We start from the raw sequence: 24,976 nt of genomic DNA on the forward strand, positions 1-24,976 counted from the left end.
CATCCAGTAACAAGTAACAACCACCTACCAAAGGGAGAGAGTCTGCAGCATAAAGAAACTCTCTGGGGGATCCAGTAAAGACCTAAAAATGAGTATGAAGCACACACTGAGAAAAACCCTCTGGAAAACCAGCCTTCACCCTAAACATAAAATAATGTGAGAGGAATTTAAAGCCTGTGATGGACTGAGGCTAGTCATAGCAACAACAACAAAATCCCCAATCCAACTGAACTCCTGCTAGATTGATTCAAACCTTACTCAAGAGGCCTAGAGGGAGGAAAGAAGTGATGATTTCCAGGCAAGGAAAAAATACACACGCACACACACACACACACACACACCCCTCAGATAATGCCTTTCACAGGATGTCTGACTTTCAACAAAAAATAATAAGGCATCCAAAAAAAAAAAAAAAGAACAAAATAAAGAAAAAGGCCTACCTTGCCAATGAACATATCCAGACTCATATCTGACACAGATGTTAGAACTATCAGATGATACTTTAGAATAACTACGATTAATATGGTAAAAGCTCCAGTGGAAAAGATGAATAGCACACAAGTCTGGATGACAAATTTCAACAGACCTGGACACCATAAGAAAGAATCAAATGGAAATGCTAGAAATGAAAAAGACAGTAACTGAAACGAACGATATCTACAACAGGCTTAACAGTAGATTTGGAATAGCTGAGAAAATAATCACTTGACCTAACAGTTCAACAAAAATTACCCAAGTGAAAACACATAGTGCAAAAAGGATAAAAAAGAAAACAAACAGAAAAACAGAGCATTTAAGTTTTGAGGGGCAATAGAGAATGGTCATAGGTATAGGAATTTGTATCCCTGGAAGAAAAAAAGGAAGAGAATAAAATAGAAGAAATATTTGATGAAGTAACGGCCCAGAATTTTCCATACTTAATCACAGATACAGCCCCAAGCCCAAGAAGTTCAAGGAACACTAAGTGTGATATATTACCCATTTCTCCCAAAGTCCACTTAGTTATACCATAATTATGATCGAACTAAAGAAAATTAAAAAGAAAGGGAAAATCTTGAAGTAGAAAACAAAAAGATACATTTCAGAGCAACAAAGATAAAGTTTACAGCGGACTTCTCATCAGGAACTCTGTAATCCAGCAGACAGTGAAGTGAAATTATTAGAAGTATTGAAAGAAAAAACATTCTTAAGCCAGGATGATAAACTCAATGAAAATGTATACAAAAAAGAAAGAGAGATAAAGTCATCTGAAAGCAACTAAAAAATTCATCCACACCACACCTGTGTTACGGGAAATATTTTCAAAGAATCTTTGGGAGGAAATAAAAAATATCATACCAGATAGAAACTCTGCAAAGAAACAGAGAGGGTTGAGAATGAAATAGAGGTGAGTTAGATAAAGCTAAGATAAACATAATACTATTTTTATTTTCTTTTATTATGTTTAAACGTTTATTTATTTATTTTGAGAGAGAGAGGTCAGAGAGGGGCCAGAAAGAGAGAGAAAGAGAGAATCCCAAGCAGGCTCCATGCTGTCAACACAGAGCCCAACACAGGGTTCAACTTACAAACCACAAGGACATGACTTGAGCCTGAATCAAGAGTTGGGTTCTTAACCAACTGAGTCACATAGGTGCCTCAATTTTTTTCTTACTTTAAACTGTGCTGAAAGATGACTGTCTAAGAAAAATTAGTAACAATATATTGTGTATTTATAGCGTATGTAAAGTTAAACAAATAATAAAAATAGCACAAAACTGGAAGGGAGTAATTAGAGGTGTACTTTTGTAACATCCTTATATTACAGGTGATGCAGCTCAGTATTATTTCAACGTAAAACAAACAGAGGTATATAATAAACCAGGGCAACCATTAAAAAGAAACAAACAAAGGTAACAGTGAAATGTTAATAATGGAGATAAAAGAAATTATTTTTAAAAATCCTCAATCCTAAAGAAGGCATAAAAAATAGACCAGATGGAATAGAAAACATCTAGAAAAAAAATTGAAGCTTTTAGTTCAATATCAATAATTATATTACATATAAGTGATTTAAATATATGAAATAAAAGACAGAGATTGCAGAGTAATACTCCATTGTATTACTATTATACATTATATTATATAATGTATTACATTAATACATTAATACATTAATATATATTGTATTACATTATATATATATATATATATATATATATATATATATATATATACATATACACACACCACATTTTCTTTATCCGTTCATGCATCGATGGACATTTGGGCTCTTTCCATAGTTTGGCTATTGTTGATAGTGGATGTAAATTTTAAAAAATAAAAAATAAAATTAAAAAAAAAAAGACAGAGGGGCGCCTGGGTGGTGCAGTCGGTTAGGCGTCCGACTTCAGCCAGGTCACGATCTCACGGTCCGTGAGTTTGAGCCCCGCGTCAGGCTCTGGGCTGATGGCTTGGAGCCTGGAGCCTGTTTCCGATTCTGTGTCTCCCTCTCTCTCTGCCCCTCCCCCGTTCATGCTCTGTCTCTCTCTGTCCCAAAAATAAATAAAAAACGTTGAAAAAAAAAAAAAAGACAGAGATTGTCAGGTTAGATAAAAAGTAAAACTCAACTATATGCCAGAAACTTTTAAATGTAGAGAAAAATATATGCTAAAAGTAAAAGTAAGGAAAAAGTTGCATCAAGCAAACTTTAGCCACAAAATGTTGGAGTAACTCTAATGATATCAGACAAAATAGACTTCAGAACAGGAATATGTCAGGAAAAAAGAGGAACATGAAACAATAATGGATTAATTCTCCAAAAAGACATGACAACTGTTTTTGTGTATTTGCTTAACCATAGAGCTTCAGAATCCGTGAAGTGAAAATTTGTAGAACTGAAAGAAGAAATAGACAAATCTACAATTATACTTGGATACTTAACCACTCTCTATAAACTATTTAAAAGAACTGAACACTGTAAGTTAACTTGACATGGTTGCCGGTTATAGAATGCTCCATTCAATAACAGCAGAAGGTATTCTTTTTCAAGTTCATATGCAGTATTGACCAAGAACAAACCTCAAAAAATTTTAAGATATTAACATTCTACGAGGTATGTTCCAGATTATTAGGAACTGAATTGTGCCCACCACCCCCCCCCACACTCCAATTTGTATATCGAAATCTTAACCCCCAACATGACCGTATTTGGAGATCGGGCCTCTAAGGTTAAATGAGAATATAAGTTAGGATGGGACCCTAATCCAACATGACTGAAGAGGAAGGGATGTGTGCAAAGAGGAAAGGTCATGTGAGGGCACAGCAAGAAGGTAGTCATCTGCAAACCAATGTGGGAGACCTCAGGAGAAACCAAACTTACCAATACCTGGATATTGGATTTTTAGCCTCCAGAACTCTGAGAAAATACATTTCTGTTGTTTCAGCCATACAGTCTGGGGTATTTTGTTATGGAAGCCCTAGCAAATGAATACTCAGATCATAATATAATGAAACTAAAAGAAAATCATAATAGAAATCATTATAGTATACTTCTAAATAATACATTAGTCAAAAAGGAGATCCAAAAGGAATTAGAAAATATTTTTAACTGAATGAAAATAAAAACACACATATCCAAATATCACAGATGCAGTCAAGCAGTGCATGGTAGGGAATTTATGCATTAAATGTTCATATTTGAAAAAGAGAGAAGCCTCAAATGAATAATCTAAAAATGTTCCTTAAGTAATAGAAAAGAATAGCAAATTAATGCAGAGAAAGCAAAAGAAATTCAATAATCAAGAGCAGAAATCAATGAAACTGAAGGCAAGGAAACCGTAGAGAATATCGATAAAGCAAAAGCTCTTTCTCTGAAATCAATAAAATTAATAAGTCCTTAGTAAGATCATAAGAAAACGACATAAATTGCTAATATCATCTGAGAAAAGATAAATAACCTGAACACTTCTGTTATCTATGGAAGAAATTGTATTCATAGTTAAAAACATAAAGAAATGCCAGACCCATATAGTTTTACTGATGAATTGTACCAAACATTTTAGGAAGGAGTAATACCAATCTTACTAAAACATTCCATAAATTTGAAACGTTGGGAACACATCATTTTATGTGGCCAGATTTACCCGATATTTGTTCTAATAACACAACATGAAAAACACATAACAGGAAAAGACAACTACACACTAGTATCCCTCAGGATTAAACAGACTATAGAAATCCTCAAGATATGTTAGTGTGTTGAATCCAGCAATATATAAAAAAGATAATACGTTATGGCAATGATGTGTTTATATTTGATATGCAAGACTGTTTCAACATTTGAAGTTCAATCCATGTTATTTGCCATAGCAACAAAAAAACCCTACATGATTCAGAAAAAAAGAGCATTTGACAGACTTGAACTGCAGAACCAACTATTTATCTTCAAACAAACCTGAACAATGCCAACAGAATGATAAGGAGAGCACATTGTAGACATGAAGGCAAGGCCCACGGTTGTTCCAGAAAGTTCTGTTGCTCTGAAAGAAAGAAAATAATTGATATAACAACTTATGATTCTAAATGATATTTTCTATAGACAACTCATCCAGGACTCTAAATGGTTAACAGAGAAACTCACATTGTAAATAATAACTCTTAAATATTTCCTTCAGTTTTTGAATTTGCATTAGGCATTTTTTTTAATGTGCAATGGTTGTCATATCAACTAAATATAAGCACCCGGATATAATCACCGGATATAATCATTTTTAATATTTTATATCTCTCATTCATTATTTTATATTTTTTGTTGTGGAATTCATCTCTTGCCAGGAAGTAAATAAACAGGAATGTTTTTGTCCATATATATATATATACATATATATATATATATATATATATACATATATATATATAATTTGAATATTAGTATTTTCATATATGCTTTGTTTTAATTTATGTTTTTCTCTCACATATTTTTATATCATTTACTTTTGTTCACTTTTAGCACTGTTTTAAGCTATAGTGGGATTTGGAATTTGGGCCCATTCTGAATGTATTTGCGTTACAAAGCGTTTATGTTATTGAAATATTTGTTAAAAGGAATTTGAGCCACTTACATTTATTTGCATAGACTATTGATTTGGTTTTAGTAATGTTAATTTCTTTTTTTAGTCTTCTTCACTTTTTTTTCTTTCCATTTGCAATGATTCCATGTGCTGCCTTTGTTATTATTCTGTGATCTGATCAAGATCCTGACCCTGGGTTGCCTCTAGTAATTTTCCAAAGAATGCATTACTTAAAAAATGCCCTTAGTAGATGCATTTACATAAAAAATTGAACTTATATTTTCCCACTTATCATAATCAAGAATGGAGAGTACTGATTTTGCCATGCAGAATAAGGAAAATTAGAGAACTTTGTCCCACTTTATACTTCCTTTGGGCAATTTTCAGATATCTGTTGTTTTGAAATGATATTTTGCATTATACCTGATATTTTAAAGATTTGCAGTATTGATATCCTCTTTAAAAATTATGTTATAAAATTACTTATACTTCACTGGGTGTTGTATGGAAACCAATTTGACAATAAACTTCATATTAAAAAAAATTACTTATACTTAAGTCTGCATTTGTGTGGGTTCAATTCTCACTACCAGCTCATTTATAATAAATAAATCTTCCCCCGTTATGGAGTTAGCTATTTACTCTTTTTTAGTGGATATATTATAGCTGTACCACAAAGTTCTTACCTTGTTATGCCTAGGTATAGACACAACCTTTTGTTAATTTATTACGCAATTTTTTTTCTTTTTAAAAAAATTTTTTTAATGTTTATTCATTTTTGAAAGACAGAGAGAGACAGAGCACAAGCAGGGGTGGGGCAGAGACAGGGGGAGGACACAGAATCTGAAACAGGCTCCAGGCTCTGAGCGGTCAGCACAGAGACCGATGCGGGGGTTGAACCCACGAACCGTGAGATCATGACCTGAGCCGAAGTGGGACGCTTAACCGACTGAGCCACCCAGGCACCCCGATTAGGTAAATTTTTGAATGAAAGTTCAATTATTTCTTTCCACCATATCTTTTTAGTACTTTTATCCTGTTTATTCCAGTCTAGACAGGATATCTACTTTTCCTGTTGGCTTGTCATTTTTTATCTATGCATTTGCCATCTTGTCTGTGATTTTTATCTCTCTACCCTGTTCGTTCAAAGTATGGGAGTTTACTATAATTTGAGCATGGCCCTGGAGGCAGTCTGGTAAGAGTTGAATTACCTTACTACCTATGAGCTGTGAGTCCTTGAAAAAAAATACTAACTTTCTCCAAACAAAATGAGCTCACCCTGTGGTGAACCCTTGACAATTTAAGGAACTCACCTTTCAAAATTAAGGAACTATGGCAGCTATTCTTCAGATATAACCCCCAATGAGCTAGGCTTGCAGTATTCCTATCCTGTGTAGTACCTTCCCTTGAATATGGGTAGATCTACGACTTGCTCTTGACCAACAGAATATACCAGAAGTGACGCTATAATTTCTGAGGTATGCTCATGAAAAGACTTGAGGCTTTCTCTTGGTCTTCTTACAATGCTTCTTCTGGGTGAAAACTGATCACCTTGTAAGATGTCCAGACCCCTGAGGCTGCCATGCTGGAGGCAGTCCAAGTTAGCCACTTGAAAGTTATATAGACAGAGATGACCAACCAGCCCCTGTGCTCCAGCCTTACCAGGCAAGGAACCAGACACACAAGTCAAGAAGACTTATTTTAAGTCAGGGAGTTGTGGGTTGATGTGTCATGTGTAGTAAATAACCAATTCAGAATATTAATTAATTCTGACAGGGCCTAGTCCTCTTATGTGCTATGACACCTACTGTTTTCTTAGGAAGTAACACTTGAATAATTTTCAATTATTCATTGCTGTTTCCTTCTATCTGATTCCAGCTGCAAACTATTCCAGGCATATTCATATGCCTCAAAAGAAATTTCTCGATTTCTTTTGAGGCATATGCTCAGCGGTTTTGTGTTAATTTATAGTCACTAGATTTATTTCTCCTCCTTGCCCCTGTTTTTGATTAGTCACTTCAGCAGGATGCTAGAGAGGTGTGGGATTAGAATATGAGGGGCGCCTGGGTGGCTCGGTCAGTGAAGCCTCGGACTTCGGCTCAGGTCACGATCTCGTGGTCAGTGGGTTCAAGCCCCGCGTTGGGCTCTGTGCCAACAGCTCAGAGCCTGGAGCCTGTTTCCGATTCTGTGTCTCCCTCTCTCTCTGCCCCTCCCCTGTTCATGCTCTGTCTCTCTCTGTCTCAAAAATAAATAAACATTAAAAAAAATTAAAAAAAAAAAGAATATGATACGCAGTTTTCTTTATATCCTAGAAGTTTGTCCTCATTAATACTTAAAGCTAGTCAGGACTTTTAAAACACTGAATTGAAACTTCTGTTGCCATTATCTAAACCTGTCTTTCCTTTCTGTATACCCAATCAAAACAGACTTCTGATGAATCATTTTTAAATTGTTAGCTTTTCTTTAAAAAAGAAAAAAAGAAACAGAACAAAAGTTAGGGCATATTCAACATAAGATTCGATCTAATACTTTTTAAACTTTTATCCCCTTTGTGTAAGCCACTTCCTCTTACCCTATACCCCAAGAAACCACCTGCTTTGCCAAGGCTTTGGAAACTTTCTACGCTAAATACCATTTAACACACAAAAGGGAAAAACTCTACATACGTGATTAACTGAGCGATATCATGACGTTTTCTTCTTGGGAGGACACTTCCCCTCCATTTAGAAAAGTTTTCCAAGGTGAAGCTTGCATTTGGGGTTATCTTTATTTTATCCTTGTCATTCCAGATTTCCATACCGACTAAGGCCACATGAGTATTTAGCTTTTTATAAAGCTGTCCAAAGAGAATACATGTCAAAGGAATGACATAGGTGGTAATGTTATCTTTCAATATTTTCAATGTACTTTAGATTTTCAAACCTATTTCTCCCAGCACAGTAAAAACTTTCTTTCCAAACATACTTGTGAAATGGAAGTTACCACCTCTTTTCACGGATGCTAGCACCCCCATACTCAGGCAAGGCAGACACCCTTAGGTATTTCAGGTCTGGAGACTGCTGTTTTTCAGAGCAAAAGTCCTATTAAAATAAACTTCTCTTGCTTGCCACCTTAAGGCAGATTATAAGTTTCAGTTAGTAGTTCACTACTATGACTTCAATGTAAGCGTAATGACTCAAATGCTTTGCATTGTTCCCTGAGTCAGAACATTCCAGAATTAGCAAGGGTGACTCAGTGCTGGTTTGGACATTGGAAAAAGAGCGTGCTATATGAAAAAGTTCTGCATCTGTGAGTCGCAATGAAGTGGTCCTCTGATTCTTAAACCTGGAATGAGCCAAATAACCAATGATGCATACAGGGTAACTTTTAGAAATAATCAATTAACCTTATAAGACAATATGCTTACTCTCAAAAGTTTAAATTGCTACTATAGCTGATGTAACTGCACAGTGTTGGTAAGAGTACAAACTTCCAGTTATAAGATGAACACGCTCTGGAGATCTAACGTACAGCTTGGTACTTATAGTTAATAATACCATATTATATACTTTAACATTGGTGACAGTAATTCGTAAATGTTCTCACCGCAAAAAAGCAATGGTAATTATATGACGCTAACCTATGGTGGAAATCATTTTGCAGTGTTATGAGTATATCAAACCAACAGACTGAACAGCTAAACCCACACAATGTGCTATGCCAATTACATCTCAATAAAGCTGGGGGAGAAAAAAAAAACCCATGGTGACAGGCTTCCTCATGGGTCAACTTTATGCTGAGAAACCTGAAGAAATGTTTTTAAGTCGTTTGGAAAATAATAAAAGCATTGAGGAATGCAGTAACCATCAAAAGAAAAGTCAAAATCTGGGGTGCCTGGGTGGCTCAGTTGGTGAAACTTCCGACTTCGGCTCAGGTCATGATCTCGAGGTTCATGGGTTCGAGCCCCGTGTCAGGCTTTGCTGACAGCTCAGAGCCTGGAGCCCGCTTCGGACTCTGTGTCTCCCTGTCTCTCCGTCCCTCCCTCCTTGCGCTCTTCCTTCCTCTCAAAAAGGAATAAACATTAACAAAAAATTTTTTTAAAGTATTGAAACCTCACTTTGAGCAGGTGCCCTTGCTTCCAAACTCAGAGTAAAGAGGCAATCAGAAGAGAACTTTGGCTCCCACCACTGTCTACCTACTGAGCTAAACCTCTTCCAACAACCTGTGCTCACCTTCTTTACTCTACAGAGGAATGCTTGTGTGAGCCGAAGGCCAGCTTCTCTACTCATGCGCTAGACCTCCAATCTCTCCCCAGATCAAGGAGATGATTCCACAATTCTTCCAACCTCCTTGCATTGTCTCTGCTTAGCCTTCCACGGACCCGTTCCCATCAGCATAAAAAGAATGACCCATCACAGTGGGGAGGATCTCTTTATGACCTCCCCCCTCCCCCCGTCACTTACGCACCATTTCTCTGCTTCTATTTATAGCGAAATTTTTGAAGAGAATTTTCTGTATCTGCTGTCTCTAATTCCACTTCCTATTCTCGTAGGGCTCACTCTAATCGTGCCCGTACTCTAACGCTCCACAGAATTGTGCTTCATCCAGGCGACTGGTAACTTCTACGCTATTAAATCCGATGGCCAATCCTCAGTCCTCAGAAGCATCTAACGTCATTGATCATTTCTTCCTTTGATGGGTTTTTGTCTCAAGCAGCTTCCAGAACAACACTATCCCCTGGTTTTCCTTGAAGCTCTTTGCCTCCTCTTTCCTGGTCTCTATCGGTTTCTCCTGTACTCTGACCTCTCCTCAAAGAAGCACTTCAAGGACGTGTTCCTAGGTCTCTTTTCTACTTATCTACACCATTCCTTTGGTTATCTTACACCAAGGTTGGCAAGCTTATTCCTTAAAGGTCCGGATAGAGACTGCTTCGGGCTTTGAAGCTGCGTGGTCTCTGTTGTAACTCTTCCTCACCACTGGCACTGTGGCAGGAAAGCAGCCATAGATAATGCGTAAACAAATGGTGTGGCCATGTTTCAATAAAATCGTTTTATAAAAAGGCAGCATGCCAGATACGGCCCACAGGCTACAGTTCGCTGACCCACGTCTCACGCCATTCTGAGCACTGAGGGGCACCTGGGTGGCTCAGTCATTTAAGTGTCCGACTCTTGATTTTGGCTCAGGTCATATCCTCACGGTTCATGAGTTCAAGCCCTGCATCAGGCTCTTCACTGACCGTACGGAGCCTGCTTGGGATTCTCTCTCTCTCCCTCTTTCTCTGCCCCTCCCCTGCTCATGCGAGTTCTCTCTCTCTCTCTCTCTCTCTCTCAAAATAAATAAATAAACTTGAAAAAAAAAAAGACTTTTGGATTTATCTCTCCACCCAGACTTCAAAACTTCAAACAATCTTGTATATCTAGCATTTTTACCTGGATATCTTTTTTTCTTTTTTCACCCACGAATCTTTTCTTTAATCCTTAATGATTCATCGGCACATACATACACTGATATAATGTGGCACCTCGTAGGTTCTAGACATGTGGGGGTCATTGTCAATATGGACATGTCTACCTCTGATCTCAGGGAAATTTCCTAGTATCTTCTCTGATTTTTGAAATGTAGGGTCTCCAATATTTTCATTTTTAAATATAAAAATGTAACACGAAACATGAACGTATTTTTAAAAAGTACTTAGTCATAGAACAGTTAATAAAAAGTAGCAACCCACTGCCCATTGTCACCTCCGCTAAGAAACAATACTTTTGTCAATCCAATTGACCTATGACATTATATTTATTTTAGGTATACAGCATAATGATGTCCCCCTGGAAATCTTTATACAAAAAGATATCTCAAAATGAATGTGTACAAAATGGAAATGCTAATCGTTCCTCTGAGTCACTATTGCCAATACGTTACCCATTCTTCAAGTTGCTCAGGTCAAAATCCTCGATGTCACCTCATCTTTTCCTTTTCTCACACGTCTCATCTCTCATCTACCTCATATACTCTGTTGACTATATTCAGAGACCAGCTAGTCTCAATAGATCCACCATCACTGCTTTTTCTCAAACCACCATCATCTCTTGCCTTGAATTAGGGAACAATCCCCCATCGGGTCTTATTTCTGCCAGTTGCTTTCCTTCAGTTTATTTTCAATGCGGTGGCCAAAGTCATTTTTTAAGGACACACATCAGAACATGTTATACCTCAGCTCAGTCCTCCAATGTCTTCCTCACCCATGCAGCATAACAAAGTCCTTACATAGGTCTATAAGGACCTGCAGTTTCCAGCCACCACTGCCTGTCACGTGTCATCTGCTCCCACCCTTGCCGTGGCTTACCGCATACAGCCACAATGGCCCTCCCGCTGTTCCTCAAATAGGACAATCTGGGTTCCGTCCTCAGAACCTCACTCTGCCTTGCACACCCTCCCTTAGGGTCAGATGCTTCTCTCCTTTCCTTTCCATACTCAAATGTCACCTTGGACATCTTGGACTTAGGCTTCCCTATTTAACACAGCACCCAAGAGGAACCTGCCTCTCTCTCTCTCTCTCTCTCTTTTTTATCCTGCTTTACTTTTTTATAGCATTTATAATCACCATCCTACCTACTCTTTATTTGGTATTTTTATGCTTGTCTTGGACAAGAATGTAAACTCCCTTGAAGGGAGGGATATTTGTCAGTTTTGTTCCCCACTTTATTTCTGTCATCAAAAAGTTCCTGTCACAAAGGAGATGCTCAGTGGGGCGCCGGGGTGGCTCAGTCGGTTGAGCGACTGACTTCGGCTCAGGTCATGATCTCGCGGTTTGTGAGTTCGAGCCCCGCGTCGGGCTCTGTGCTGACAGCTCAGAGCCTGAAGCCTGCTTTGGATTCTGTGTCTCTCCGTCTCTCGGCCCCTCCCCTGCTCATGCTCTGTGTCTCTCTGTCTCTCAATAATAAATAAATGTTTAAAAAAAAATTTACAAAGGAGATGCTCAGTAAATATGGCCAATTCTTGGGGTTCTTTGGGAGAAGTCTTTGTGGTGAGAAGACGAGACCCAGATGATGTTGGTCATTGAATCCACTTTCATTTTTTCCTCTATCCTTAGAGAACTTGCAGGCTGCCACAAAGTGACTCACCCATCTAAGGAGGCAGACTAACTAGATGTTTAACTAACAAGACACTATCAAACCAAGATCAACATCTTTCCGATCGAAATGGACTTGGAAATCCAACCAATCTAAGTTCAAATCTTACGTCTCCCATTTCCTAACTTTGTGATTTTAGGCAAGCTCCTTTGCTTCCCAGGATTTAATTCTTTAGCTATAATATTAAGGCTTAGAAATATCTCAGAGTTGTGTTGAGGATTAAATGAAATAACTCTGTGCCAGCATTCAGCTGATTTTGTTTGTTTTTCCATGTTCTTCCATAGATTTGGATTTCTGTTGGGATTTGCTGGTCAGTGATGTCTCCCCAGGCTTTAGAAAAACAAAAACAATTCAAACAAAATCATCTCTTATACGTTCTTCAACCTGAGAACAGTGTGGCAAGTAGGTGAGAAATATCTCTATCATGTAATATTAATATTCAATTAAGTAGCAAAAGTTCAAGAGCCAGTCAAGCATTGTTAGTCAGGAATGGTGACTTTCTTTCCCTGCTTCAAGAGCATTCGTAGAAAAACCCAATGGCACCGCCTCACAAATTGTTGAAATTGCACTTAATAAAATATACCGTACCATATTGACATAATTGGCCATTTCAAACACCCTCTTTCTTATTTCCTCTGGATCTTGATTGTGCTTTTTAAACTACAAACAAACAAACAAGAAACGAGACAAGATATGGGCATTGGTAGAAATGAATATCATTAGAAGGTGAAAAAAAGCAACTTCGGGTTATTTTGCTTATCAGTGGTTATAATGAACAAACAGTTATGAAAGTTAACAGTTAAAAGATGCAAAATGCTTCCTTACTGCTTTAGCTAAATTAAAGCACTTTTGGAGTAGAGATGATGTTTTACGCCTGCAGTAGGAGCTCAGTGTAAGTCTCTATGGAATTATCCCAAATGTATGTTCACTTAAATATCATGGTTTCATAAGCTGTGCAGATTCAGTGCAAGGAATATGCTATTCATTAAAAATATATATATGAATGGTAAATGGTAAATGAATTTAGTAGAATTAGAGGCCAAGCTTTATGACTTAAACAAATTAACTTAGATTATCATAGCATAAAACTTCTCCTTGTGGGATCATACATGTGAACCTTAGATTTTCCAATATATGAAAATGAATTCTTGCAAAAGAATATGAACAATGAATATTACCCCCCAAAAGTGCCTTTTTTCAGAAGATTCCATTCATGAGTCCTATGCATTTACCACTTTCTGATGAACATATATTCTAACTTGCCAATGATTTAACCACTTAATGAAAGACAAAATAACAAAGGAACTTAATTGGAAGCTAAGTTTGGAGACAAAAATAAAGGACAAAGTGTAAAGAATTCACTTTATACATATCATATCAGGTGTACATTCCTGAAAAGGAGAAGTCATTAACACTCTAATTAAATGTCAAATTTCCTAGGGTCAGAACAATTCAAAAAAGGAATAGCTCATATTCATGACTTTTGAAAACTGATCCATATATTTAATATTTCACACAATAAATTTATATAGGAGATTTGAAAAGACATAGGTATCTGGTATAATTACCTCACCATTATCCAGGACCAAATAAAACTCTATGTATTTCTTACGTTCCCGACCCTTCCGGTCTTTTGATTTCTATAATAAATATAAAAAGGAAAATTACTGAGACAACATCATTCTCCGCAAAAGTCATTCTTTTCTTTGAAATGTGTAATTTTCTAAGAGATGGGTTGATACCTGGCAATAAAGAAAAACAACATTATCATTTGAACTCTAACCAACCAGAATTAACTATGATGAGAGGCTCAGAATACCAGAACTAGCAGGGATATCGGTGATATTCTAGTCTGACCCCTTCCTTTTGCCAGAATTTAAATGATTACACAACTAATAAGTGTGCTGGAACTAAAACCAAAGTCTTTGGATTTTTTTGAACCATGGACTCTTCCCGCTCTCCTGCCCTGAAATAGAGAAACTCTGACTTCCGCAACCTCCCAGTGTTTTTTTCATGTTGTTTTTGTTTTTAAGTAGCCTTTCGTTCCTCTCCCAGTGAATACCTCCTTCCTTAGCAATGGTGCAATGTCCAGAGCTACCATGGCACCTAGTCTGCTCTTTTATTTTTATTTTTTAAATGTGTATTTTTGAGAGAGAAAGAGAGAGAGAGAGAGGAGGGGCAGGGCGGGGGGTAACGGGGGGACAAAATCTGAAGCAGGCTCCAGGCTCTGAGCTGTCAGCACAGAGCCTGATGCAGGGCGGGGCTTGAACTCCTGAATCAGGAGATCATGACCTGAGCAGAAATTGGACGCTCAACCAACTGAGCCACCCAGGTGCCCCTCTGCTTGCTTCTCCTTAGGCAGAACTGGATCTCTTTCCCACATTCCAAGCTTCCCTAGTTTCTGTTCCCTTTTCTCCACTAAACCACGACAGCAAAAGACACATTTCATAGTGGATTTTGCCACTGACAAGTAGCAGATACATTATTCATACTAACTGATAAACTATCAAAGTTTATCATGTTGCATTTCAGGAAGTGCTTGTCTTTTAACAGGTAAATAAACTTCCATGAGCAAGACTTCTAGGCGTCATCTGGTGAGCTATGCACTTCCCTCCCACCCTCCACAGGAGCAGCACATTCATTTAGCACCTAACCCCACCACCAGTGCTGGGGGCACCAGGCATAAGGCAGTGAACCAGACATGGCCCATGGGCTTAAGCAGCTCCCAGTAGACAGGCATAGGGCTATCAGGTGGTGATCTTAGTGCTACTCGAAGGAGTAAATGGAGTGATGGGATATTGAGTGACAAGGGAGTTATTTCAGAATATATGGCTAGTTCTGAAGACTTGGTCATGCAGCAGACATTATTAATGAAAATGAGAAACCAGGAAAGGGAAGACACATTGGAAGATCATTCCAGCTGAGGAAAAAAAAAAAAAAGTGAACAAGACTCTAAAGCGAATTGATATTGGCATGTTGAAAGCACAGAGAAAAAAGGATGTGTTTGTCAGAACATAATGGGGGAGGTCATCGGTGGGTGGGGAGCAGAAGGTAGGTGAGGTTATGGAGGGAAGCGGGGCCCTAACCATTTGGGGTTTGTAACTCCTGTAACCCTCTCCTCTGTTTGACCACTAAGTATTAGAGGCTGTCATTAAAGCTCAACCCTTTGCTTTATCCAGGCAGTCTTCCTAGGGAATCACAATGTTATACTATAGTCTACTGCCATGAGCTTGAAATTATGTGGCATCGGTAGCTTTTTACGTGTTCTGCCTTATTTAAATAGGAACCCTGCACTAATTACTATCAAACGTGTATCTCCAGTCTTGGCCTCTTCTCTAAAGGCCAGACTCTTATAATTAACTCCTTACTTCATGCATCCATTCGAATGTCCGATACCACAACTTAACGTGGTCAAAATTACAACCACCGATTCCCAAACTGCAGACAAAATCTGCTTCTCCCTCATTCTCCCACCTCAGTTAACAGTACTCCCATTCATCATTTGCTCAGGCCAAAACCTGGAAATAATCCTTGAGTCTTCGTCTCTAGGAGTGGTTCCTCTGGGTTCCTAGATACCATATCACGGGTAGAATTTAAACCCCCAGCAAAGTGAACTCAAATCAAACCCAGCGGATTGAGATTTTCTTTTATTCAGACCACCTCTGCCCCGTGCTTAATGGATTCTGAAAACAGAAGAAATGATTAGATATAGTGTCTCCGGAAGGAAAGGAAAGTGATTATGGCAATGACCTTTTAGATCCACCTGTGGCTTCAAACAAGCCATATTCACTTTTCTTCTGTGACCGGAAGATGAATTCATGTATGTAAGAGTATTCTAAATTCCTCTGGACACATCCTGTGTTTATTTTTGCTCACTGCTACATCCCCAGCACCCATGGCAGCACTCCAAGAAAGAAATCTGTTGAATGAGTTCATTCATGAAGACGGCAGGATATTTAACGTCAAAGTAATACTTTAGACCTTTGTTGTGTGTTGTAGCATTGGCAAAGTTGTCTTTTCCTAGAGGGCAAGCATCATATTTACACTTCATTTTAACTTTACGCATCGATAGGTTTTAACCTTATGCATTTTAACCTTACGCATAATAGTCAATCTGTAAATACTTATTAAATAAATCATCAATGTACAACAAGATGTTAGTGTCTCTAGAGCCAACTATAGGGCTACTAGTTCGACAATGACTATCGAGTTTCCATTAATCGCAACTACTGAGACTGGAAGACGGGGCAACCAGGACGAGATACATGAGAGCGCTGCAAATAAAAAATAAAAATATACATACCACCAGACTGGTGGCAGGTGGAACCACATTCTGCCGAGATCCGTGTACCCACAATATGTCATCCGTCCCGCAGGTGCTGTTAGCCTTCTTTTCCTCGGGATCATACTTGAAGAGTGCATGTTCTTGTGCATCCTGATTTGTGGGGCTTAAAGGTTCAATGAAGTACCTTTGATCTCCCTGACTGAAGTAGCCTCTGGAAAACATGAGAACCCAGGCTTCTTAAAAAATATTCCTGCTTTTGAAAGCACTATAGACTTAGAGATCGCAAAAAGTTACCAACGCCGTATAATTTCAAGCTCACGGCCACGGAAAATAGGGTAACATTGCAGCTGAAGATATACCTAGAGATGACCTCGACTTATTTTTTCTATGAGGAAATGGGGCCCGTTGGAGAGAAGCGACTATTGTGATGTCACATAGCTCACCTGTTGTGTCAGAGCTGACACTAGAATGGAAATTTCCTGATTCTCACCCAGTGTTCTTCCAATTCTCAAGCCTTGTCTGCTCTAAAGGTGCCTGCAAATTAAGACTTTGGAGTCCTATAAATAAGGATTAAAAATCTGGGTCTATAACTTTTTAGCTCTGATTCTATGGGAAAATTACCTAGACTCACACAGCTTCAGTTTCTCCTTTTATAAAATGAGAAAAGTACCTACCTATTAGAATGATTGTAAGGATTGAAGGACATAATATATAAAGCACTTGATCAACAAATATTATCAATTTCTTATCAATTATCCCTGCTGGAACCCCAAGCTAAGATTCATTTCACCAATATTTAGGGCTTTCCCATTATTCATTAGTCATTGGATTAAGGGCAGACAGTAAGAAAGAAAAGAGTTGTGGTTTCTCCTCTTGTGGAGCTTATAGTCAAACAAGGAAGATGGATGTGGATCAAAGAGTCACATTTAACCCACAAGTACGTATATTATATGCAATATTCATAATTACAGATAATTGCTATGAAGAAAAAGCATAAGAATATATAGCAAGAGACTGGATTAAGTGTACATTGAATTAGAAGACAAGACTGGATGTGAAGAGAGAAGTAGATGATTTGTTGCAATGATCTGCATAAAGGACCATGGTACCTTGGAGTAGGATGTGGCAGTAGAACGAGAATGTATTGAATAATCTCAGTGAACATCTAGAACGTATAATCAATGGGGCTTGATAATGGATTCAAAGTGGGTAGTTGAGAGGCAAGAAATCATCAAGGAACCTAGGTTTCTGGATTGGGCAAGAAGTTGGTTGATTATACCATTCACTGGCATAGGGACCACTGGAAAAACACCAGATTTGGGAGGAAATCATTAGTTTGATTTGGGGTTCATCAGGATTGAGATTTCATTAAGCTATCCAGATATGGAAGAGATGTGGAGATATGGAAGACAAAATTAGATAATCAAGTCTGGGCATCAGAAGAAATATCTCACTGTAGACAGATGCCTACAGAAGAAAATGATGTCATAGGCTTGGATAGGACAAGCTGAAGAGGGAATTTAGAGTAAAGAGAGAAGGTGGAGAGGAGCTCCTGTTTCCTAAGGATTCGAGCTCAAAAAACAAAACAAAACAAAAAAAAAACCCTGTATTTTGAAAAAAGCAGACAAACAAACACACTTCTGCAAGTAATTCAAATGTGTAATTTACAAACTACTATCAAGAGACCTGTTTCCAAACTGAGGGTTGATGGGGGGGTGGGAGGGAGGGGAGGGTGGGTGATGGGTATTGAGGAGGGCACCTTTTGGGATGAGCACTGGGTGTTGTATGGAAACCAATTTGACAATAAATTTCCTATATTGAAAACATAAATAAATAAAAATAAAAAAAGAGACCTGTTTCCTTCAAATTTCAAAATTCTTGAGCCCTTAGGATTCATACTTAACTACAATATAATTCATTATATTTGAGATTCTTCAGCTTTATTAAGACACACACACTCACCGCAGATATACACAAACCATTCTTGAAGCCTTACCTTAGGCCCCTACACGTGCTGATGCTGGCATCAGAAACTTTTTCATTAATGACATGTCCTTGGTAATAACAGTCATCCTAAACAAGAAAAAAAAAGAGTTTTGTAAAGGAAAGTGTGTGCGTTCTTAGATCCACTCCTAAATCTGAATTTGAAATCTGGCAACAAGATCTATAATATTTTCAAATCCTTTTATGCTGAACAACAGTCAACTTAGAGATACAAAAAAAAATGGTTAAGAAGCTTTTTATGGTTAAAACCTTTAATATTTGGTTAATTAGCCCAATGCTTAAAGAACATTTGTTAAATGTTGGTGTAAATATTAAGTCTTGCAGAAAAAAGGGTAACGGGTGAATTCAGTCTGGAAGAAACAACATGCAGATGAAAATTGAAAACCCAAGTCCCTAAAACATCAATATCCTTTCCCTGGGCTGATTGCTCATTAATTATTTTTTCTGACACCTACAAGCTCTTTCCAATGAATAGGTTTTCCAGATTGTGTTGTTGTTTCTTGATTCATTCAAAAAGTTTCAGCAGATTAACTGGATTAGTATGACATCTCTGCTTCCATTTGGAGCAAAATGCCCAACTGTAGCACTTTTCCATATGGATGTACTTTAATCAAGCAACCTATCTGCTTTGGGACCGATGAGTATTGACCCACATAAATGTCTGTGCCATCACTATGAGGAGAATGAGTGAAAGCCTTCCAAAAGTAAAATGGAGCTCAGAAAAGATGGAAATGATAAAATACCCCTCACACTACTTAACACAGTTGCCTTCTCTAAATAGGAGTAAAGAGTAAAAAGAGTATTTACAAAAAAACAGAATTCTACAGTTCTGTCATTGAGGAAATAGTCTTGAGATCAAGAGACTATACAATCCAGTGAGGTGATTGGCATTGACTAAAATCATGAGATGTAGGGGCGCCTGCGTACCTCAGTTGGTCGAGTGTCAGACTCTTGATTGTGGCTCAGGCCATGATCCCAGGGTTGTGGGATCAAGCCCTATGTTGGGCTCTGCACTGAGTATGGAGCCTGCTTGGGATTCTCTTTCTCTCCCTCTGCCCCTACCCCCTGTTCTCTTTCTCTCCCTCTAAAAGAAAGAAAGAAAGAAAGAAAGAAAGAAAGAAAGAAAGAAAGAAAGAAAGAAAGAAAAGAAAAGAAGTGGAAAAAAAAAAGGACACAAGACGTATTCAATTTTTCACTCTTCTAATGAAGATGAGAGACTCCTGCCTACTCTCCTAGAGGGAGCCCCTGAAGGCTGGAAAGGGTTACCATGGGTCTTGACCATGGGTCAAGAAATGCGTTTGTTCTTGTCAAACTGTACGAATATTGGAGGATCAATTAAGAAATTACTACCGCTGGAAAAGGCACCAATGTCGTAAATGCTTTCACTTTCCCTGTTTGTATGGCAATGACACTGCCTTTGGGTGTGTGAGTCATACCCTGATTGACAATGAATCTAGGATATTCTATTTTACCATGATCTGTGGGCTGGTGGTGACCTCCCCTCCAGTGGAATTATAATGTGTTTCCGTGTAACCTGGTGCAAGGAGACCCCTGAAGAAAAAAAGAAAAATAAAGTCATGGTTACTCACGCTAATTGAAAAGTCCAGGGATCAGGGGTGCCTGGGTGGCTCAGTCTGTTGAGTGTCCAACTTCAGCTCAGGTCATGACCTCGCGGTTCATGGGTTCGAGCCCCATGTCGGGCTGTGTGCGGACAGCTCAGAGCATGGAGCCTGTTTTGGATTCTGAGTCTCCCTTTCTCTCTGCCCCTCCCCCGCTCACATCTCTCTCTCTCTCTCTCTCTCTCTCTCTCTCTCTCTGTCTCTCTCTCGCAAAAATAAACATTTAAAAAAATTTTTTTAAAAAGTCCAGTTATCAAAATGAAAGCTTTCACTGGATGCGCAGGAATGTTCTAGCTCCTGAGCTCATCCTCCTAACCCCTCAAGACTAATACAAGCATGAAGACTGAGAGGGCCAGAGATATTCCTGACTAGCATGGAACAGTATCTGCTTTTTCATCAGACTTTTATACTTATTTAGGGGAGATAAATTTCCATTTCCAAATGGAAGTGAGAAGGGTAGAGTTGATAAAAATGACTAAAAAGGGCAGCGTCTCTCACCAGTTTACAATAACTACATTTTCGCCAGTCCTTTTCAGTTCCCAGCGACTGCTAACAACCATAGCAGTGAAAGTCTATTGGGAACTGACCTGCATTTGGTAGGTAGGGCCCTTCCAGAATTTTGACCGAGCTTTTTTGAGTTCTTTCAATGACCCACCAGCACATAAGAGTCTGGATACACCTTTTAAAGAGGCGGGGTGGGGAGAAAAGGAAGTAACTAGTAGGTGTAAAATTTCGTCTTTATACCAGCCACTGAGTTACACACTTTACATGGATCATTCATTTCATCCTTTCTGAAGTCTTACATGGTAAATATGACTCACATTATTTTCCAGATGAGATTATGATAGGGAAAAATCTGTTATAAGGTGGCCGACAGGACTGATAGGGAAATTCCAGTCCCTGCCCAAAGACTCCCCTTCCCGGTTCCTCTTCCTACCCCTCTTGCCACACTGGCCAAATTACTACTAATGTGGAATGCGGAAGTCACAGACTATAAATTGTTCCCTCTGCTTACGAACTCAGACCTCTGGAGAGTGATCTTCTCTGAGCCCGCCGGTGTGAAATAAACCTCCTGCCTTCCGAGATCCCTGAGTGCCGCTTGGTTCTTCGGCTGGGTGGATCCAGGCCAGGTTCCATAACAATTACACAGTTCCAGTGGCAAAGGATCATATCTAGATCTGATTCAAGTCCACACCTGTACTATTTCCACCCTGCCACGTGATTTCCAAACTCCAGGCTGTTGTGAAGTTTTGCAAAAGGCAAAGAGTCTATTTGAATGAAAAAAAATCTTGCTGTACTACATAGGATAATTAAAGGATTGAAAGAGCTTGAAAGCACAGAATTCGGTGGGGAAACTATGTTTGAAATAGTCAAGGTGTAGGATGATCAAGATCTGGGCAAGAGCAGAGGCCATGAAATTTGCAAGAAATGTTGCCTGTGGCCGGCGTGAATAAAGAGAATGAGGAGCACGAGGACAATGTAATTGCATGAGAAAGTGGGCGGGTTAGTGTGTAACTGGGTGGGAAAGAGCACTGGTGTTGGAATCAGAAGAGCCCAATTGGTTCTAGGGGTTATTTAACTTAGATATATCTTGGGGCGCCTGGGTGGCTCAGTCAGTTAAGCGGCCGACTTTGGCTCAGGTCATGATCTCCCGGTCCGTGAGTTCAAGCCCTGCGTCGGGCTCTGTGCTGACAGCTCAGAGCCGGGAGCCTGTTTTGGATTCTGTTTCTCCCTCTCTCTGACCCTCTCCCGTTCATGCTCTGTCTCTCTCTGTCTCAAAAATAAATAAACGTTAAAAAAAAATTTAAGTTAGATATATATATTTTTTTCCTGATGGAAATGACTGCGAATCGTTTTAAAACCTAATCTTTCAGGGGGCACCTGGGTGGCTCAGTTGGTTAAGTGTCAGACTCTTGATTTCAGCTCAGGTCATGATCTCGAGGTTCATGGGATCAAGCCTCACTGTCAATGCAGAGACTGCTTAGGATTCTCTCTCTCTCTCTCTCTCTCTCCCTCTCTCTCTTCCCCTCCTCAGCCCATGTGCTCTCTCTGTCTCTCTCTCTCTCAATAAATAAACAAATCTAATCTTTCAGTACTAGTAAATAAAATACAATAATGTCATATAATTTCACTCATATGTGGAATTTAAGAAACACAACAGATGAACATAGGGGAAGGAGAGGAAAAATAAGTTACAAAGAGAGAGGGAGGCAAACTGTAAGAGACTCTTAAATACAGAGAACAAACTGAGGGATGCTGGAAGGGTGGTGGGTGGGGGGTTGGCTAAATGGATGATGGGCATTAAGGAGGGCACTTGTTGAGATGAGCACTGTGGATTATATGCAAGTGATAAATCACTGGGCTCTACTCCTGAAACCCATACTACACTGTACGTTAACTGACTTGAATTTGAATAAATAAATTTAAAATTAAAATATTAAAATAACAAAATAATGTAGGGGAAGGTCTAGAAATCTGCCTTTTCCTTGAACTTGATAAAATGTATATCTGCTTGTACCTCATTCACTGTGTTTTATTACTAGAAGAATTGAAACACTAATAAACTATTGTTTTGCTCAATGTAAACCATTTCAGTAGGAACATATATTCACCCAACCCCGTGGGCCAGTCGAGAGAAAAAGCTTATTAGCGGAGGTTTTTGAGAGCCTTAAGCAGAAACAGACTCATTCAGCACAGTTTCCACCTGCTAACGTTTTGTTGTTGAGCGTAATGTGGGAAGTAAAAACACTTACTTGCTTTTTTTCAAGTAAAGCACTGCAATTTTCCCATTAACTGTCATTTCATACTTCAATTCAGTTTCAAATTTTTCCTGCAAAAATGCACAAACATTCGCTGGTAATTATAAATACACAAATAATTGATTTGGCTGCGTTCATCTTTTAATCATCAGCAAACAATGCCTGCTTTCTTTAGCAGTAGTCCATATAATAGCAAATGTCTGCTTCTGGCCTCTTTTAACAAATCACACAACTCTGCCACCTGAATGGACAAATTACCTGAGACCTGTATATCCATCCATCTATCCATCCATCCACCCATCCACCCATGCATTTTACAAATATTATTTCAGTTATAGGCATGATATATACAAATATTATTTGAGTTATAAGCATGACTCTATTTGGTTCCGGAAATTCAACTCTAAGCAAGAAAAAATTGATGCCAACTGTCAGGAAGCTTAAAATCTTGTGGAAATACAGATAATAAAAATGATTTATATGATAAGGGACATAAATATGAATGCAGTGTAGGGTGTCTAACATCTTAAGGTCAGAAAAGGCCTTCCTGAGGAAGTAACATGTAAGCCGAGACATGAATTAGCCAGGTGAAGCAGGGTGGGGAAGTTATTTGAGAAGAAGGAATAGTAAGCACACAGACCCAGAGACCTCAAAGACTCTTATGGATGATTTTTGGTCTGGAGGTCTTCTCAAGGCTAAATGGAAGCTAGAATATGGACAAAACAACAGAAATATGTATCCGAAAGCAGAAAGAAGTCATCAGGAAGAAAATAAGTCTTAGGAGTTCAGAATAGGAAAGTATTACCTCAAATAAACCTCATGGAGAAAAGGAGAATGGTTGGAAATTGAGATTTTTCTTTATATACAAGAGGAGATAGGACTGTACAGCAGTGTGTTAAAGAAGATGTTATTGTGTACTGAACGTTGATTCTGTTCTATAAAACAGTGAATCTAAAAACTCACTGCGGAGTGCCAGGACATTGTTATTAAAGAGATCTAACTACGGCAGACCGAATATGACTGAGTGAGGTTTTCTCTGCTTTTCTTCTCTCCTCCGTCTCCTGGCCAGAGCAATACCTGAGCTCAGCAAGGGACAATAGTGAATTTGGGCCTCCAGATCAGGAGGATTGTGCCGGGGTTTGCCACCTCCAAAGTCAACCATTATGGCCCACATTCCCTTTAAATGATCAATTATTGGAGTCTTCTCTGAAGTCAAAAACTCCTAAGTACAATGTGTGGATCTAGATGAGGAGAGGCTGCTGTAATTCACTTCATGTTTATAAACACCAGGAGCTGGGGGGGAAGAAAAGCCTGAGGGTTGAAAATAAAAATTATAGGGAATCATTGTAACCACTTATTATTCAGGTTTAAGAAAGGCCAGATGGAATTAAAATATTTGGAGGATAGTAAATGTAATCTTCTACCCAGAAGAGGCTTCCAGATATGCATTTCCTGTCAGCAATGGATTTTTGTAGATTTTCACCTAAAATTTATTTGGTGGTGGTTTTAGAAAAGATTGTTGCTTTTGGACTGGAAGTTTTAGCCAACACTAGCATAGAGATTATAGATGAAAGGAAACAGCAAGGAAGAAAACAAGTCTTTATGAAAGAGGGTGCTCTAGGTGATGTTATAACTGTACTTTCCAAGTAGAAGTCCATGGTGGAAAGCAATGCCTGCTAATAAAAAGCGTATCCTACTTGTATACAACCCGGGTCCTGAACTATGGGTTAGGAGAGGAAAGATGCACCTTGATTTGGACAGTGTCCACTAGATGGAAATTATTTGGAGCCCAATGAATAAGGTTAGCTGGCCATAAGGACATACAAATAAACACTTCCTCCAGGAGAAACACCATCCATGGGTAAGGTTTAGTAGGTGGATTGAGAAGGCCACCATCCTGGACGTTCCTGGGAGGGGAGCAAGAGGATGAAGTCAAGATGATGCCCATGCACACAGAAAATAAATAGCCAAGGAAGCCCTCGAAGTCCCAGGGAGGTGTGGTTCCAGTAATACAACTGTTGCCATGACATACAGTAGTCTGAGGCCTCCAGAAACTCTGGTGGACCCAGCTAAGGCCTGAAATTGTTCCCAACATAAGGAAGGTACTGTGCCACCAGATGTTTTATTTTGTGACATGAGCCAACAGCCT

General features: G+C 38.8%; 1 protein-coding gene across 13 annotated transcripts in view; it reads right to left on the reverse strand.

Moving 5' to 3' along the window:
- The window catches only part of ADAM28 (ADAM metallopeptidase domain 28), a 76,409-nt gene that overhangs the window by 40,851 nt on the left and 10,582 nt on the right, over window positions 1–24,976 (reverse strand). For 11 of the 13 annotated variants that reach the window (XR_006216605.1, XR_006216604.1, XR_006216603.1 and 8 more), the window contains exons 3-10: window positions 22,822–22,898; window positions 19,922–20,000; window positions 18,442–18,518; window positions 16,464–16,656; window positions 13,729–13,800; window positions 12,749–12,820; window positions 7,718–7,887; window positions 4,436–4,520 (exon numbers count right to left, since the gene is read on the reverse strand). Coding sequence is in view for 10 of the 13 variants with exons in the window: in XM_042983209.1 (XP_042839143.1) it covers window positions 4,436–4,520; window positions 7,718–7,887; window positions 12,749–12,820; window positions 13,729–13,800; window positions 16,464–16,656; window positions 18,442–18,518; window positions 19,922–20,000; window positions 22,822–22,898 (825 nt within the window). In the remaining 3 variants the exon portion in view is untranslated. The remainder of the gene's footprint in view (window positions 1–4,435; window positions 4,521–7,717; window positions 7,888–12,748; window positions 12,821–13,728; window positions 13,801–16,463; window positions 16,657–18,441; window positions 18,519–19,921; window positions 20,001–22,821; window positions 22,899–24,976) is intronic. The other 2 variants (XM_042983207.1, XM_042983208.1) reach the window with 2 other exon arrangements.

The sequence above is a fragment of the Panthera tigris genome, chromosome B1 (genome assembly GCF_018350195.1).
Source record: "Panthera tigris isolate Pti1 chromosome B1, P.tigris_Pti1_mat1.1, whole genome shotgun sequence".
Classification (NCBI taxonomy): Eukaryota; Metazoa; Chordata; class Mammalia; order Carnivora; family Felidae; genus Panthera; species Panthera tigris.